Here is an 18,487-nt window from a genome sequence, read left to right as displayed (position 1 = left end):
GAATAAAGCATCATCATGATGCACAACCTTCCTTTACTTATTTGGGCCGGGTCAAGTACTTTCAGGACTCCAATTAGCACGATTGTGTAGAACAAATTCCCTAAAGCCATGAGGGATGTGATTCATGGAAGTGTGTGTGTGTGTGTGTGTGTGTGTGTGCTGAGTATTATGTTTGTGGTCTTTGGCCCAAAACATAACTTCAATCTATAAAAAAACAATAGTTGAATATTTTGTGTCCCGGGACCTGAGTCAGTGACATGAGGATGATGAGGGACTGGATGAGGAAGGTGAGATGAGGCCAGCAGGAAAGCATGCAGCAGATTATTGTTATGAAATGTTAAAACCCTCCATGACACCAAGGTACTTTCTGTTGTTTTGCTCGTCTTCTATCAGTGTTTTGACTTCTCTCTCTCTTTCTGTCTTTGTCTCTCTCACTCTTTGTGAACAATAGGCTACCATGGCGATAGCCTCGTTACTCACAAAACTGTGTCGGCTAGGACAGTTTTGTGGGACACACACACACACACACACACACACATGCACTATTTAGTTCCCAGTCTGATGTTCTGAACTGTCTAGAATTCAGTGTTTAAAAGTAACATTTTAAATGTTTCACCCAAACTGTTTTCACACACAAACCCACAACATGGTAGACGGCTCTGTGTCGCTCTCAGAACCCGAAGGAGGCCCAAAATAAATCTGACCCGTCATGAAGCGTTCCTTTAGAAAAGACACTACAGTGGATTGTAGTTCAGCTCATTGGTTGTTTGCATTCTGTGTGCGACTGTGGTTGTGTAGAAGTCTATACGCTTTAGGGCGGGGCTTACTGTGATTGACAGGTTGCTACCAGAGACATTTACTGCAGTCCAAATATGGTCACTGATTGAAAAAAAACTGGAGGCGTCAAAACGGCGGCCAGGACGACTACGTCCACTTCTTATCACAGTCTATTGTTTTAACGACAATAAATATATATTTTTTTAAAGTTACAGCACCTCAAATGTTTCATGGGACCTCCATGCTCTCACCCCGAGGTCGAAACATCGCTCTTATCTTTTTCTTTTGCCTTCTTCACTAAAACAGTGGAGAGGAAATAACCCCTCATTGTTTGACCTGCTACTGCAGCGGGTGACGGAGACAAAATATAAATAGTTTAGTTTCATGGGCTGGAAGCCAAAACAAGGCCTTAAGGTGCAAAAGAATCAATTCAGAATTGTTGTAATCTTTTTTTACTGCAACTTAACTAAACAATACTTTGTACTTTAATGATTTATTAGTTTCATGGTGTGATAAATGTTAGAATGTGTGTGTGTGTGTGTGTGTGTGTGTGTGTGTGTGTGTGTGTGCACATAGAGGGTAAAGGTCACTGCTCAATGACAGGATGTTTGCTGCAGAGGCGGCTGGTGGTGACACACACACACACACACACACACACACACACACACACACACACACACACACACACAGGTGTGGCAGCTCAACTTTGCAGGGAAAAAGAAAGGAAGTTCAAAAGCTTAGTGTGTGAGAAAGGAGATGTGGAGGAAAAAAAGAAAACAGGAGGGTTGAGAGTGAAAGAGTTTAAAAAAATAAAATAAAAAGTTTAAATAGAAATTGACAGAAATACAAAGAGATAAATGAGTGTTGAGTCTGGAACAACAGAGATTAGGAATGTTGAAAGCAGGATGTGGCAACCTCGTGTGTGTGTGTGTGTGTGTGTGTGTGTGTGTGTGTAAAGTGTTGTCACCCTTGGGTGAGGCAGCACTCTCCCAGAGCTCCACCTAAACCCGAAGGTTGCTGAAACATGTTTGGACCACAGCTGGTCTGCTGACAGTGAAGCTGAGCTGCAGATTCACCAAGTGGAACACACACACACACTGAGGGACACACACACTCTGAGGGACACAACGCATGTCGGTTTGCAGTTGCGCGATGAAGCCGGGATGAATATATTTGGTAACATGAAGGTGTGGCGGCTCCAGTGTGAGATCGTGTACTGATGAGTGCTTCTACAGAGCTATAATTGTGTGTGTGTGTGTGACATGGCTGCTGATTATAGTGTTTCATGCTTACCCTCCGGCGAAAGGAGAGATCATGCGTTCGGTTGTGAGTCTGTCTGTCCGTCTGCAGCTAATGTCTCATGCTACTGGACCTTTAGCCTGATGTGGTGTTAACTCATAACCTTAAAAAAACAGCATCACCCCCCTCCACCTCATGCAAGTTCTATTCCTTGCACATACATTTAAGTAAATGAAGGCAACCTGTGTGAACCGCATGTAGTTATACTGCATCTATATATTATATAATCGCACTCGTGGCAATCGGCTTTGGACATGTTGATGTATTTATTCATGTTAAGTAGTTCCTCTTTTAGATGTATCTGATATTAGTACTCTGTGTTTCTTGATATGGAAGTTTGAAAACATTATAATTATATCTCTACCAACTTTGAAACTAAAGACTGCAGAAAAGCAAATTTTATTATCAGAAATGTAGACGGAGATTAAACATGACTGGAATGTTTCGTCTGCTTAACTCTGAAGTGTGTGTGTGTGTGTGTGTGTGTGTGTGTGTGTGGTACCAGCTGCTACAGTGAGGTCTGATTTAATGAGTAACGTTACCCTGCAGCACTGTTCTGGTCTGCTAAGGGGAAGGTGACTCCTTAATATCAGCAGGTTTGTATTCAGATCTGGGATCAGTGATCACTTCTGATCAACCCAGACAGAGTGTAGGAACGGAAAAGAAAGCGTTAAAATAATAAACTCAAAGTATTTAATTTCAATAAGTATATTAAGTCATTATCTCGACCTTGGTAACATAATGGTGATTGAGCTAATGACCTAAAAATAAAGCCCTTGTATTTGCAGTGTTATGACCTGGGTGCACAGTTAGCGGTGGTTAGTTAGTCTGCCAGAGACTCCCTTCCCACGCCTGAAGGGGTTCACGGATGTTATTTGTTCTGGTCTCTGCAGACATGTTGAGTTACTATGGCTGAACAAACACAAAACTACAGATTAAACTTGAAAAACCAACAGAAATCCAAAGGAAAACTGGGCCAGAAAACCCACCTGCAGTTACCGCGTATCACCACAGGTGTCGCCAAAGAACGAATGTAAATCTCCGAGATTGCAACTTTAATATGTTTAGGTTTTTCAACCTTCTAGGGTCGTTGATTCATTTTAATTTCAATGCGTTTAGAAAATCAACTTTGGGAGTTGGTGGCGAAGTAAAATGCAACTTGAATCTGACCTCAGGTCTGTCTGTTTCTCTCCGTCAGACTCCAAAGCCATCGTGGATGGGAACCTGAAGCTGATCCTGGGTCTGGTCTGGACTCTGATTCTGCACTACTCCATCTCCATGCCAATCTGGGAGGGCGAGGATGAAAAGGTAGCGAATCCAGATTTGTATTAACTTTGGCGTGGAGCGATTTTTAAAAAGACGATAAACAGACGCTGCATAACATTGTTACTGACTGGTTCTGGATCTGTTTTCTGCAGCCGGAGTCAAAGACACCGAAGCAGCGTCTGCTGGGCTGGATCCAACACAAGATCCCTGATATGCCCATCAACAACTTCAGCCATGACTGGAGGAACGGCAAGGCACTGGGAGCACTGGTAGACAGCTGTGCACCGGGTACGCTGTGTGTGTGTGTGTGTGTGTGTGTGTGTGTGTGTGTGTGTGTGTGTGTGTGTGTGTGTGTGTGTGTGTGTGTTTCAAGGCCTTGGAGCTGACTGTATGTGGCTCCAAAGTCAATACAACCGTGTTGACCTTGATCTAGAACTAGTTGTCTTTGTTCCTGTGGTGTCTGTGAGTTGTTGTGGCTCACGGTGTTGCTGTGTGTCGTTTGCAGGCCTGTGTCCGGACTGGGAGACCTGGGATCCAGTGAAACCAGTGGAGAATGCCACTGAGGCCATGCAGCTGGCTGATGAATGGCTGGGCATCCCGCAGGTTAGATTCCCTCCGACTCGGTTCCACATCTGCTTCTTCAGCGTGACCGCTAACCTTTTAACCGTTGAACCTGTAAAAAAAGATAAAAGTGGGGTTAGAAGGTGTAATGATTTCATCAGGAAGGCGTCCTCGAAGCTCCTTCACAATAAAAGCCCTCCTGCCACCGGCGGTGCTTTTCATTAGAACCAACTTCTGCCTCCTCTCTCCTCCTGTGACCCCGAAATATTTGTTTTTTACTTATTCATGTGTGGCTTTATTTTTTTATAGGACAATGATTTTTTTTTTTTTTCCTTTTGAAAGTAATCAGTAATTTTATTCAGAATCAGAACCATTTATTGCCATGTATGTTTTCAACATTTAACAATGAACAGAGTGCAATAAATGAGAGCATGAATATTGACAATTTAATGGACTTGTGATGAGCCGTTAAGGCTTTTGGCCTTTTCATCTATTATTTAGATGTAAATGCACCTGGAGGAGCTTTAGAGCGAGGAAACGCAGCCGGAAGTCTTTAATCAAGTAAAGTGACGTATAATTGTCGCGCCTCCGAGGTTTGCTGGGAGACCGGTTAGAATAATGAAAAGCTAGTTTTCACAAAGCACATGTCTGTGTTGGTCCTGCAGCCCGGTAGAGAACAGAAGTCGCTCTGCTGGGATTCTTTCCCCTCCAGGGGTCAAAGGTCGTCGGCAGCGTCTCGCACAGCCGGCGTTTGGTTTCCTGATTGTTGGCAGCAGAGGAAACTCACTGAACCACAGTTCCTTTCTCATTTTTTTTTTTTTTTTTTTTTCTACACGCTTCTGTTTGAAGCCGCAGAAATTCCCGGGAAACAATTAGTAACGTATTTATGTCACTTTTTGAATAATTCGTTAAAAAAAAGGTGTTTTTGTTATCATCTATAATATTTGAGAGCAGCTTTTTTTGTCCTTCAGAAACGAGATCAGCGCGTGAAGAACAACCTCGGCGGCGGCTGAAGAGTCTCTTCGTTAATTCGAACGTTTCCGTGTCTGCGCTCCACTTCCTGTCCGTCAGCTGACGCCCACAGGAAGTCTCCTCCAGAATCAACATCGCTGACCGACTTCACGTTGAAAACTAGCTCGTCCCGGTCAGAGTTTGCGTTTTTCAAAACGAATGACTTCAGGGGGAAAATGTTGAACACATGACGTGAGCGGAAAAGCAACGAGGCTGTTAATAACGCCGGTGTGACTCAGGGTTCAGGACATCCCAGTGCTCACTCCGGGTCTGTTTTCACTGGTCCGGGTTCCAGTGAGTGAGACGGGGATATTTTAAACAATAGTGCTCCAACTTTGCTGCAGCAGCTTGGTGAAGATCATTTCCTGTTTTTAGCGCGACAACACCACCCGAACGCAGAGGTTCACACTGCCAGACAATCTGCTTTTAGGGATATTAAAGTATAAAGTGTGTGTGTGTGTGTGTGTGTGTGTGTGTGTGTGTGTGCAGGTGATGGCTCCGGGCGAGATCATTGATCCCAGTGCGGACGAGCAGTCGGTGATGACCTACCTGTCTCAGTTCCCCAAAGCCAAACTGAAGCCAGGAGCTCCACTCAAACCCAAACTCAACCCCAAGAAGGCCCGCGCATACGGACCAGGTACACACACACACACACACACACAGACACACACACACACACCATCGATAACGTGCACACCTGACTGTATCTGTATTCTTTTCTGCAGGAATTGAACCGACGGGGAACCGAGTGCTGCGTCCTGCGGTCTTCACAGTGGACACGTTCAGCGCCGGTCAGGGTCAGGTGACCATCTACCTGGATCACCCGGACGGCACCAGAGAGGAGGTACGCCACCGAGTCCTCTTCAGTCTCTCCACCTGTTCAATGACACACCAGCTGGGATGTTGTGTTTTTATGTAAAACTCTGACATGTGTGTGTGTGTGTGTGTGTGTGTGTGTGTGTGTGTGTGTGTGTGTGTGTGTCGAGCAGCTGAAGGCGGAGCCTAATGAGGGCAAGAAGACGTCCAGCGTCACCTACGTTCCTAAAGTTGTGGGAACTCACCAGGTGAGCTTCAGTTTTCAGTTTTTCCGATAAAGTTATTATTAGACCTGCCGATGTTTCTGGGTAATTGTTGCTTTTGTTTCCTAGGTGACGGTGATGTTTGCAGGCCAGCAGATTCCCAAAAGTCCATTTGAGGTCGACGTGGACAAGGCGCTGGGCGACGCCTCCAAGGTCACGGCCAAAGGCCCGGGAATCGAACCTGTGGGCACCGTCGCCAACAGTCCCACCTACTTTGAGATCTACACTGCAGGTCAGACACGACCTCTGAGACACACACACACTCGAATACAGGATGTGATGTCACAGACTGTAAACCACCTATAAGAGTGAAGCGTGGTTGTGTGTAAGGCAACACATGCAGGCGGCACACGACTCGCCTGAAAACGCATCCACGCCTATTATTTTCACACACACACACACACACACACACACACACACACACCAGAGGCTTCTTGTTGTGCATCAGCTTGTCAGGAAGAGCCTTGACTTTAGCCCCGCCCACTGTGAAGCTGCAGCGTTTACACAAACCTCCGACTCCAAACAAAAGCATGTGTTTTAAGTTCGGCTGTTGGTGACGTCATCAAGGCGGCTCAGACGATGCAACGTGTAAGACAACTTTGGACTTAGCGGGAGTCCCTGTTCTTCTATTTTGGGACTTTCTGTCCTCACGCCACGCTATTGCTTCTCCTCCCAGCCCATAGAGACCAAACTGAGATCAACCCACCATCAAGCTTATGGTGAGACGGTAATGGAGCATTACTGGGATAAGCAACTGTGATGTAATTACTGAATTTCACACGGCTACACCCAGGCGGCAACCTCCGTGTCTGAAAAGTGAAGCAAACGGTCATTCTACTGACCAGCAGGGGGCGACTCCTCTGGTTGTATAGAAGTCTATATAAATGACTCTACTTCTCTCTTGATTTATTCTCTCAGTAAACATTTATAGTCTTGTAAAAGTGAAACCAATGCGGAAGTGTCTTAAAGCTGCATTCTCTCTACTGACCACCTGGGGCGACTCCTCTGGTTGTATAGAAGTCTATGCTTCATGTGTTGAAGCTGCATTCTCTCTCCTGACCACTAGGGGGTGACTCCTCTGGTTGTATAGAAGTATATGCTTCATGTGTTAAAGCTGCATTCTCTCTCCTGACCATCAGTGGGCGACTCCTCTGGTTGTATAGAAGTCTATGCTTCATGTGTTGAAGCTGCATTCTCTCTCCTGACCACCAGGGGGGTGACTCCTCTGGTTGTATAGAAATATATATAAATGACTCTACTTCTCTTGATTTATTCCCTCAGTAAACATTGTAAACATGAGTTTATGTCTCAATCTCTAGTTTTAAGTCTTCTTCAATACAGCATGATGTTCATTTAGTACATTATGGTCATTTAGAGTCAAACGGACCATAAAGCAGGGGACGCTTTAGGGGCGGGGCTACAAGGTGATTGACAGGTCTCTACGATGGCGTTGTCTGTGTTTTCGCTTTAACATTCACACCCTAAAATGCTTCTGTACATTGAATACTAGAGTTTAAGTTTCCTTATTTAAAAAGAAGAAATAAATCAGAGGAAGCTTTTTTTTTTTTTTTTTTATCTTTTTAACGTGGAGGATATGTTTCCACTGAGTTCACCATTTACAAAAAAATTCTAAGTTTTACTCCAAGTCTGACCTGTAAGAGTTCCTCTGCAGGCGCCGGTACAGGAGACGTGACGGCCATGATCAGAGACCCTCAGGGCCGCCAGAACATCGTGGAGGTGATGATGGAGGACAAGGGCGACAGCACATACCGCTGCACCTACCGGCCCACCCAGGCCGGCCCGCACGCCGTCGCCGTCGCCTTCGGCGGGATGGGGATCCCCAGGAGCCCCTTCGAGGTGGACGTGGGGCCCGGTGAGTCCTTTCAAGTGTTTAATAAGTATTTGAATGGACCCGTTCTCGTCTCGTCACCCTTACATGTTGTTTTTTCCCAGCGTGCATGCCGGGGGCGTGCAGGGCGACGGGCCGCGGCCTGCAGCCGTCGGGGATGAGGGTGAAACAGGTCGGTGACCTGAAGGTTTACACCAGGAACGCCGGCAGCGGAGACCTGAAGGTTCTCGTGAAAGGACCCAGTGAGTACCGTTCACACTGTGGACTCTTACGGAGGAAAATGTACGTTTTAGAGTTTCCACTGACTTCTGTAAGAGATGGTATTATGCAAATGCTCATGTGGAGACTATGCTTATTTTTTTTGTCCAACATTTTTGTTGGGTGAATTATAACTAATTTGTTACGGAGTTCATACTTTAACGTCCTCATTCGTTACGCGTGTATTTATTTTAGTTTTTTTTCTTTCTTTTATTGTGGATTATTTTCTTTTATTAGAGTTCTCTTCAATTGATAACTTATTCCTTAATTGTGTTTATCATGTAAGGGAGAGTCACCCAGTTGAGTGGTTTATCAGCTGTGTGTGTGTGTGTGTGTAACTAAAATGTTTTTACTATTTATATTATTCATATATACGTTTCAAATAAAAAATACTGATCATGGAAGAAGGAAATCGGAGCCGATAAAGTAGCTTGTTTAGACTGACAAAAAGGAATATATTCCAAAATGTCAGGATGTTCTCTTAACTCAGATTTAATGGTGTGTGTGTGTGTGTGTGTGTGTGTGTGTGTGTGTGTGTGTGTGTGTGTGTGTGTGTGTGTGTGTGTGTGTGTGTGTGTGTGTGTGTGTGTGTGTGTGTGTGTGTTCAGAAGGCATGGAGGAGCCGGTGAAGCAGATCTCCAGTCAGGACGGTGTGTTCTCCTACGAGTATTATCCCAACAGCACCGGCAAACACACCGTCTCCATCACCTGGGGCGCTCAACACATCCCGAAGAGGTGAGCTGCATCGTGTGTGTGTGTTTTCAGAGAATTGCCTCATCTGGTCTGAATGTCTGACTATAAGTGTGGGCCTAAAGTACTAAATACAAGTGTCAGTGTTGGTAGAGGGACTTCCCCACGCTTCTTAGCAGCCAGACGACGAGACGTCAACTACGTGTCGGGTTCCTCTTTGTGGCAAGACGGTGATGAGTAACCAGACTTGGATAAACACTGTATGGATCAGAAAGTGTGTGTGTGTGTGTGTGTGTGTGTGTGTGTGTGATGCAGCGTGTCTGTCCGGGCTTCAGTCATAATCATGTGCAGGCCTCCTCGCGGGTCACTCGGGGTCAGAGCGTTCCCACAATGAAGAAGCCGTCTTCAGCTCTTTTGGGGGCGGGTTTGAGGAAGCTGTCCATGAGCAGGTGTCTGTTTCACTTCATCCAGACGGAGGGATCATTCGGCTAATGTGGCGTTTTGTTTTCACGCTGGACAGAGGAAACTGCTCGTGGTTCTTATCCAGGTTTTCCTGAGCACGCTCTGTTGGAGCGATCAAGTCTCGACCGCACACCAATGATCACCTGATTACTGTTGTGATCTTAATGCAGGGAAACTACGATCTGAAGATCTCCAGGTGTGTTGCAGGGAACAATCCACCGCCTTCTGTGTCGATTTGAAGCGATAAACTGTTAATTTGTCGTGTTTTTTTTACCCAGCTACAAAATCTGTAGTTCTCCCCGCATCCTGGGCGTCATGTGACCCGACGTAGTTGGATGCAAGGAAGAACTACAGGCTGCCGTTTCAGCTCCAGTTCCAAATCGCGTGCTTTATTTTTTGCGTTCCGTACGCGCTGATGCATGCAACTTCAACTTTGACCCTCTTGCTCGTATATCGGCTGCGCAAAGGATTGTGGGTCAGAGCATCCTGGTACTTTTTGAGACCTCCGTATCTGCAGAGATAAGCCGAGACGGAAGTGTTTTAAAACGTTGTGGCAATGCATTCTGGTACATGTAGGCTGACCAGGAGAACTCGGCTTTCTCGGTTATTATCGAACGCACTGATTTTTATTTATTGCTTCAACTGACTACATTTACCGTCAAACACAGATTGGATGTTCATATAAAAGTTGGCAAAAGTGACTCTTTTGAAGCCAAACTGAAGCATATTTTTTTATGTTAAAAGTACATTTGGACGTATTTGTAAAAGCGTCATGTTAAAGCCTTCAGCCGGTCCAGCGTGAAGCCGTTTCTCTCTCTGGAGTCCAGATGTGCTGATGTTGTATGTCCACCCTGTCAGCAGGTGGCCCGCTGACCTCAGCACTTCATACATTACACATAATTACAATCGGGGCACGGAGAAACTTACAGAGGAGCTCAAAAATGCCCGTTGGGGTGTTGGAAAGGAAGCGACACAATTACCAGTTTTTCATGCTCTCACACAGATACTGACGGTAATTAAAGTAAAACTAATAACCTAGTAATTGCATTGCGTTTAAAATGATCCCATTGGTGTTTCTATTATTAGTAATGGCAGTAGTGGTAGGAAGAGCATTTCGGGGGAAAACCTTTTGGAAAAGAAAACAAAGACGAAATTGAAGGTAAAAGGGGGAAAAAAAGGTCCTCTGTGTGTGAATGAAGACGGTAAATCCCAACAGACAGTTTTATTTGGCGTGAAGCTAGTTTCCACACACACACACACACACACACACACACACACACACACACACACACACACACACACACACACACAGCCAGAAACGTCTGAAGGTTGGATTACAACACTGAGGTTTTTGAATTGTGTGTTGACAGCCTCACGGATGACCTCATGCAGTGTGCGGTCTTACTCCCTCTGCACACACACACACACACGTAGGAAGTCGTGTACTGTTTGTCATGCATGTCTTTATGACCACGGAGCGGTGCATTGTGGGGTTTTCCTCATTCTGACGGCTCTGCTCTCTTTCAGTCCGTTCGAGGTGTCGGTGGGTCGGGAAGCGGGGCTTCAGCAGATCAGGGCCTGGGGTCCTGGCCTGGAGGGAGGCATTGTGGGTAAAGCCGCCACCTTCGTGGTGGAGTCCGTCGGCACTGACGTCGGCGTGCTTGGTGGGTTTTTTGGGTCACTACTTCAGGATTTTAATCTGGATTCAGATCAGAAACGAATATAAAAATCTAATCCGGCGGCTTCAGGTTTCGCCATCGAGGGGCCGTCTCAGGCTAAAATCGACTGCGAGGACCAGAACGACGGCTCGTGCGACGTCCGTTACTGGCCGACGGAGCCCGGCGAGTACGCCGTCCACGTGACCTGCGACGAGGAGGACATCGAGCACAGCCCCTTCATGGCTCACATCGTCCCCGACAGCAACGGCAGCGACGCGGAGAAGGTCAGAAAGATGAGGGAATCGGGATCAAATCATTCTCCATATTCACAATTTAATTAGTTTTCCATTCAAAATATGGCCGTATTGGCCCCGACCATAATGATCAATGCTCTCTAATAGTTAGTTTTGGTTTCGCGGTTGAAGGTCCAGGCTTACGGTCCGGGTCTTGAGAAGACCGGCATCCTGGTCAGCCAGCCTGCCGAGTTCACCGTCAGCGCTAAGGATGCTGGGAAAGGACCTCTGAAGATCACAGCTCGGGTAAGACGCAGAAACCCTCTCGTCCCGAATCTTGTAGACGCTCACATCCACACGTTGCATAGCATCTTATGTGTTTTTACAGCTTTCTGTTATAGTAATTCTAACAATTATACACTGATTATTTCCATTATTGATTCATTTTACTTGATGAATCGACTAGTCTGCAAACATTTCTACGCAGCTGAGTGTTTGAACTTCCATTACCATCTTAACTGTCTGTCTGTCTCTCCAGGACGCAGAGGGACTCCCCATGGAGGTGAAGGTGAGGAGCAAAGGTGACGGGCTGTACTCCTGCTCCTACACGCCCACCTCCCCTCTCAAACACACCGTGGCCGTCGCCTGGGGAGGAGTCAGCGTCCCCAACAGCCCCTTCAGGGTAAGCAGCCAATCGCAGCTCCCGGTTAAAAGGTCCGAACCGAAGGATCCGGTCGAGGCGGGACGCGCCGCAGCCGCCCAATCGGAAGCCTCGGTTCGGGCCGAGTACGTCAAAGTCGTCAAATCGGAGTCGTTTGTTACGGCGGAAAGTGTTCAGGCGGTGCAGTCAAAGCGTGGAGATGCCAACGTCAAAGCTAAAAAGAAGCCTCTGATTATCATCACGTACATGGAGGAGAGGCACAGCTACTAGTTGAGCTGGGAATAAATCACAGAAGTAAATTCTTATTAAATACACAAAAAAACATTATTTGAAATCTGAGCTGGTGAGAAAACACCTTTTTTTAAATTGTATGCCTTAAGAGACAACGACTGGAACCAAAAACGTAGTAAAATGTCTCTAATCTCTTGTCTCTGCTCTATAAATTACTCAGGAATAGTTCCACATTTTGGGAAATAAGCCTTTTGTGTGGGACGAACAGTTCAACGTCAATCTCGTGTTTTGTAAAGTGAGCTGGTGTCAGGATGTGGTTAGCCTAGCTTAGCATAAAGACTGGAAACGGCTGGACCCACCTACATGCATCTCTAACACTCACTAATTAGCACGTTGTGGTTCGGCCAATTTGTGGTTTTTAGGCGGAGTTGCATGCCGGAACTATTTCTCGTTAAACAGCAGAGGCGGGGTGACGCTTCCTGAAGGCTTCAGCCACGGTGGAGTTGTCGGGTTTGGCTCCATCGGGCCTGAACAGAGGCTAAAACTCACCTCCTGTACCTGGCGTCTCAGTCATACTTGTTACTGGGCGGATGGATACAGTGTTCGTCAAGAAATAGTTCCAGCACGGGACCTTCTTTAAAAAGACAAACTTAGGAAACGATTACAGCGTGTTGATTAGTGAGCGTTCCAGTATTTATGCTAAGCTAGGCTAACCATGCCTTGATTCCAGCTCTGCACTTGAAACACTAACATGAAATTGATCATCTCTTTCTCGAAAAATAAATCAAATGAGCGCTCAATCAAAAAATAAAAAATATTTTTTTCCTAAAACTTTCATTTAAAACAATTTTCTGACATGAAAGTGACACTAACACGTCATTAACGCCACAAAATTGTTTTGTTATCAATCATGGCTGCCTATCGAATGTCCATTATAATATCAAATATGATGTGTGAAATCAGCTCCATTGTATTATTGATTCATGTTCACGTTTTATCTGTATCAGCTGATAGCCACTGTAACTTCTGTCTGTGCACTGTAACGACCTTCGGTTTGTCTTTTACAACCTCACTTTTATTTTTTATTAAACCACCACAAGCACTAATCCGTCTGTTTTGCACTGTAACCACTGTCCATGCACTGTAACTCGCTTTGTTTTATGTATTAATACTTTTAATATATCTTTTTATTTTTTTGGTTAATCTCCACTAGAGCGTCACCCATCTGAACCGTTCTCATCCACGATACAAACCAGTGAAGAGCTTTTGTGTTTAATGAACACAAACCCTCCAGGGAAACGTGATATTCACGAGTATACTCTTAAAACTACCAAATACTACCAAGTTAAAGTCGGTCTGTTGGCCCCAATCCTTATATGAACCCTTTAATGTTGGGTATTTATATCGACCCGATACTTATATTGATTTTAAATATGTATCCGACACACTGATACAACAACTGATGTCTACTTAATCTGACACTAGTTATCTTTTAAGAGCTACTTGATCCACAGTGTGGCGGTCCTCCTCCTCCTCCAAAAAAAAAGAAAATGGGTCAGTGTTCTTTGCATTATATTTTTATATTCTAGCAGAGCGTGCACACTTGCAAAAAACAAAACAAGTGAACAGTGTTTCCCAGAGAAATTAATTTCCCAGCAACACTAGCTCTGTCTTGTTTGTCCCAACTAAAACAACTATCCTATCAGTTTATGCCGATGGGAAGCCGGTGAGGGATCACAGCCTTGTTTCTGCACTAAGACTAAGTTTTTATTAAAAAACAGCACACAACCTGCCGGGTACAAACAAACCTCCAGGCAAAGCCGTTTAAAAGGAGCTCGTAAAAATCATTGAAAGCACGAACTCCACTGTGCAGTGACTTCACGTTTCAAGCCTGAGGTTCAGATCGGTGAAGCTGCCTTCTTTAATGCATGTGATTTTATTTAATTTTTACCAAGTTGATTGAAAACCTTTTTGTCTTCAAATGTGTATCTCATTTTATTGAACAATGAAACTTGCAAGCATGATTTTATGAGACTCACGGAGCTCCTTATTATAGCCTCATTCACGATGATTGAAGAGATGTTCCATCATTTGGTTTTCATTTAACTGTTGAGATATGCACACCAGTCTTCTTTGCACTGTTACCACCCTTTTTTAAATATTTTTTTTAATCACAGTTTGAGAGATTTGTTTGCCTTGTACTTATCGCTGTGAGGTTTCTGACTTTATCAGCTGTCTTCCCGGCTCCCTGTTGAGATAAAAAAAAAGTTTTATAGCTTCACCCGCAAGGTAAACATTTCTCCTTAGAAGCCTCCCAACTGGCCTTAGATGTGTCTGGATGTGTGATTGTGTGCTGTTTGGAATTTCATGACAATGCCAACCGGCCTCAGGAGTTTTCAAAGACCTTCCTTCCTTTGTGTTGAGACAAAGTCCAAAAAGTGACGCGGTTGTGGCTCTTGGCGACTTCGTGAAGTGGAAATTTGATGCGATCTGAGAGGTGAAATTTGAGATTTCGTCGCCTTCGTTCACGGCTTTTCTCATCATTCGTAGAAACAAAAGGAAACGAGAGGGTGGCGTTTGATGTTAGTACTTGCACATCGCTTCAACTGGCCCAGAGGAGTTTATACTCGTCTAATAACGTAGTACTGGAAGAGGTTTAGAGCTGATGTCATGCAGGCTTGTTGGGAGCTGCAGCCGCCTCAGGCACCGACTGCACCTTCCCTCCAACTTAAGTGTTGATACAGTAGATGGTTAGAAAGTAAACAGTCACACCCAAAACTCAGCGCTGCTGGGAACTCACGGCCGAGACACCTTTTCATTACAAGTGGGAAGGCAGAGAGGGATTCATGGTTTGAAAACCTGACCTGACCCCAACTGTAGATAATAATGGAAAACGGCTCAAAAATGCAGTTTGTATTGAAAATATATTGTTGTACCTTTTTTGATGGAATGCAAGTGTTCTGTTTGATGGCAAAAAAAAGTTAAGTAACTGTACGTTTTGGTTGCAAACTCATAAAACAACAAAGGACTAATTATTTCAGGTCTTTAACTTGAATCACAAACCTGGAAGACGGCTGATAAACAAACTTAAATCGAAGCTTTTCAAGGTAGAGAAATGCGTTGCACTCCCAGACGGAGTTCTGGTTTTTATCTATTACTTTAGGTGGACTTTGGATCTGTGTATTATGTTAAAATGATCAGGGAGAGCTTAAAGTCAAATATTTTAGAGGAACGTTTTTATTCCTGAATGTTTTCTAAAGGTTAATTTAGTCCATGATTTTATTTTTTTGCATGCATCCATGCAATGCATGCTTTTATTGAATGATTACATGTTGTCTAACAAGAGTGCATCTGTAACTAACATGTTGAATGAAACTCGCCTTAATCTTTTATTTCTATCCACTTGCATCATAAGTGGAAAGTTAGATTGGTTTAAAAATAAATTCTGACGTTTCATTTAAATGTAATACTGTGTCGTTTGGTTCATTTGCTTTAGAGTTTGCTGACTTGAATGACCTCCATGTTGTTTTTACTTTCTTTTCAGAGAGTATTCTTATATCATTATTAATTTCCTCAGTCATTGAAGGTGTACTTCAAGTTTCAGTGTAATGTTACATTCAACTACAGAAATAAAGGTAGAATCCTCAACATATTTTCATAATTTGTGTCAAATGTTGCAAATGAAAGTAGTTGAAACTCTTAAAGCTTGGCAAAGGTTCAAATTCTTGTGCTTTTTTTTGTTTTTATTGTGTGACTACGATACTCAGGATCTCTCAAACACTTCCACCAAACGCACACTGACCATAAATATCTCTACATGTGTTCATAAAACATTGTGTAGCCGTGTGTGAAGTAAGTCATAATTATGACTAATTGTTTAATCTCTAATGTGTTTGGGTAAAACTAGTTCACTGACTCCACCCGGCAGGATTTGTCTGGACTTGAAGTCCCTGTTGTTTTATACAGTTAAATTCTTCCTGCTTGATTTTCAGCCAGTGAGCTGCAGAACATGTCTTGATCCGCTATAAAAGAAAAACTACTCTGATCACTCTTACAAACCTCTATGTGGACTTCTTTGTTTTGCTGGAGTTGAACTAAAGACAAACAAGCTTCCAATACATATTTATTTATAAAAACAAAAAGACTAAAAAGTAGGGGATCCATGATGGAGCCCTGTGGCACTCCACGTTCATTCTTTGTAATAATTAAAATACCCAAAAACAAATTAACTGCTGTGCACATCGCAACGGGATCTGAGGAAGGAAATCTCCTTAAATAACCTTTTTAAAATAAGTGATGTGCTTTCCTGTTGTGGTGACGCTTGTAGGTGAACGTGGGGAAAGGCAGCCACCCCAAGATGGTCAAGGTGTTCGGTCCCGGAGTGGAGAGAACCGGCCTGAAGGCCAACGAGCCAACGCACTTCACCGTGGACTGTTCAGGAGCCGGGGATGGTAAGAAACACACACACACACACACACACTCACAGTGATAATTAAGACAGGAAATCCCCCACAGACTGTTTTATTTGGTGTTAAAGCAGTTTCCATATGTCGGAACAACACACACCTCAATGTGAGGACAAACATTGACCTTTATATCATCTGTGAGTAATTCTCATACACACACGTTTCCAAACCCTGGTATGTGAAATCCATCATTCCGACCTTCCTGAGCAGAACACACACACACACACACACACACACACACACACACACACACACACACACACACACACACACACACACACACACACACACACACAAACACGAGCACTTCATCACCTTTACGTACAAAAATACATTAAAGAGCAACTTTGCAAACCCTCTTCATAGCTTGCAGGTGCCTCCTTTACATATTAATGCAAACACAATTAAGAATTACAGGATTTATCTTTTTATAATGTGATTAAAATAGCATTTAGTAATGGAAAAAAAGTGGATTTAGTGTTGATTAAACTCTGATTAAGAGCAAAAAAACGCATCTCTAAGTGTTGTTTTTGCTTGGTTGGCCGATTTGATGTATGTGATGTACACAACAGTACTTCACTTAAAACTTACATTTTGCGCTGGTTTCGGGGCGATGGCGGAAGCGAGAGAGGAGTGTTCAGTTTGTTGGAGGTTGAAGAATCTGACCTCCTTTCTGTTGCCTGACACCGTTTTACTGCCTCATTCCTCTCATGCTTTGAATTCCTTCTGCTGTGATTGACGGCTCTGTTCTGCTGCAGGAAACACTTTCATTGTGCTTCAAGGCCGGTTCCCCTGTTTATATAAGAGTCTGCAGCAGTGCAACATCCTGGGGCAAAATGTTTAGGACATGAGTTAATAAAATTAATGAACGGCGGCGAGGAGAAACCGTTTAGCTCTAGCACCCCCTGGTGGCAGTCCAGGGAAAGATGGAAGCTATTTACACTGAAAGAATGTTGTATTTTTGCTAATTCATTAATCTAGTGATCGCAGTCTCAACGTGTGTGTGTGTGTGTGTGTGTTCACCCAGGTGACGTCAGCGTGGGCATCAAGTGTGAAGCCAACATGGTCGGTGAAAAAGAGGCCGACGTGGACTTTGACATCATCCCCAACGCCAACGACACCTTCACTGTCAAATACATGCCTCCTGCAGCCGGAAAACTCACCGTTAAAGTCCTGTTCACTGACAAGGTACACACACACACACACACACACACACACCCCATCATCATCTCTCGACACAACGGTGAAGATGTTGCTGCTTTGTTCTGATGATTTTTTTTTTCCCACACAGGAAGTTCCACAGAGTCCATTTCACATCAAAGTTGAACCTTCTCACGATGCATCGAAGGTCAAGGCCGAGGGTCCTGGACTGGCTCGTACTGGTGAGACACACACACACCCACACACACACACACACACACACACACACACACACACACACACACACACACATCTGTCTCTCTCTCTCTCGCCCTCTCGCCCTCTCTCTCTCTCTTTCGCCCTCTCTCTCTCTCTTTCGCCCTCTCTCTCTCTCTCGCCCGCTCTCCCTCTCTCTCTCGCCCGCTCTCCCGCCCTCTCTCTCTCCCGCTCTCTCTCTCCCGCCCTCTCTCTCTCCCGCCCTCTCCCTCTCTCGCCCTCTCGCCCTCTCTCGCCCTCGCCCTCTCTCTCTCTTTCGCCCGCTCTCTCTCTCTCTTTCGCCCGCTCTCTCTCTCTCTCTCGCCCGCTCTCCCTCTCTCTCGCCCGCTCTCCCGCTCTCTCGCCCGCTCTCTCGCCCGCTCTCTCGCCCCCTCTCTCTCGCCCTCTCTCTCGCCCCCTCCCCTCTCTCTCGCCCCCTCCCCTCTCTCTCGCCTCGCCCCCTCCCTCTCTCGCCCTCTCTCGCACTCTCTCTCTCGCCCTCTCTCTCCCGCCCGCTCGCCCTCTCTCTCGCTCGCCCTCTCTCTCGCTCGCCCTCTCTCTCGCTCGCCCTCTCTCTCGCCCACCCTCTCT

The 18,487-nt window shown here is 45.0% G+C and overlaps 1 protein-coding gene across 1 annotated transcript in view; it reads left to right on the top strand.

The window, feature by feature from the left end:
- Nucleotides 1-18,487, top strand: part of flnba (filamin B a) — a gene marked incomplete at its 5' end in the record, with an annotated part of 55,782 nt that overhangs the window by 14,255 nt on the left and 23,040 nt on the right. Inside the window, 17 exons of the mRNA XM_079218208.1 lie at nt 3,275-3,384; nt 3,495-3,630; nt 3,848-3,945; nt 5,404-5,551; nt 5,640-5,758; nt 5,904-5,978; nt 6,063-6,225; nt 7,666-7,866; nt 7,947-8,084; nt 8,709-8,835; nt 10,780-10,916; nt 11,001-11,194; nt 11,336-11,449; nt 11,682-11,825; nt 16,363-16,486; nt 17,529-17,689; nt 17,793-17,883. Coding sequence (XP_079074334.1) covers nt 3,275-3,384; nt 3,495-3,630; nt 3,848-3,945; nt 5,404-5,551; nt 5,640-5,758; nt 5,904-5,978; nt 6,063-6,225; nt 7,666-7,866; nt 7,947-8,084; nt 8,709-8,835; nt 10,780-10,916; nt 11,001-11,194; nt 11,336-11,449; nt 11,682-11,825; nt 16,363-16,486; nt 17,529-17,689; nt 17,793-17,883 — 2,280 coding nt within the window. The remainder of the gene's footprint in view (nt 1-3,274; nt 3,385-3,494; nt 3,631-3,847; nt 3,946-5,403; nt 5,552-5,639; nt 5,759-5,903; nt 5,979-6,062; nt 6,226-7,665; nt 7,867-7,946; nt 8,085-8,708; nt 8,836-10,779; nt 10,917-11,000; nt 11,195-11,335; nt 11,450-11,681; nt 11,826-16,362; nt 16,487-17,528; nt 17,690-17,792; nt 17,884-18,487) is intronic.

The sequence above is a fragment of the Taurulus bubalis genome (genome assembly GCF_910589615.1).
Source record: "Taurulus bubalis genome assembly, chromosome: 5".
Lineage (NCBI taxonomy): Eukaryota > Metazoa > Chordata > Actinopteri > Perciformes > Cottidae > Taurulus > Taurulus bubalis.
The sequence above is the reverse complement of the archived record's forward strand: the minus strand, read 5'-3'. Positions and strand labels throughout refer to the sequence as shown.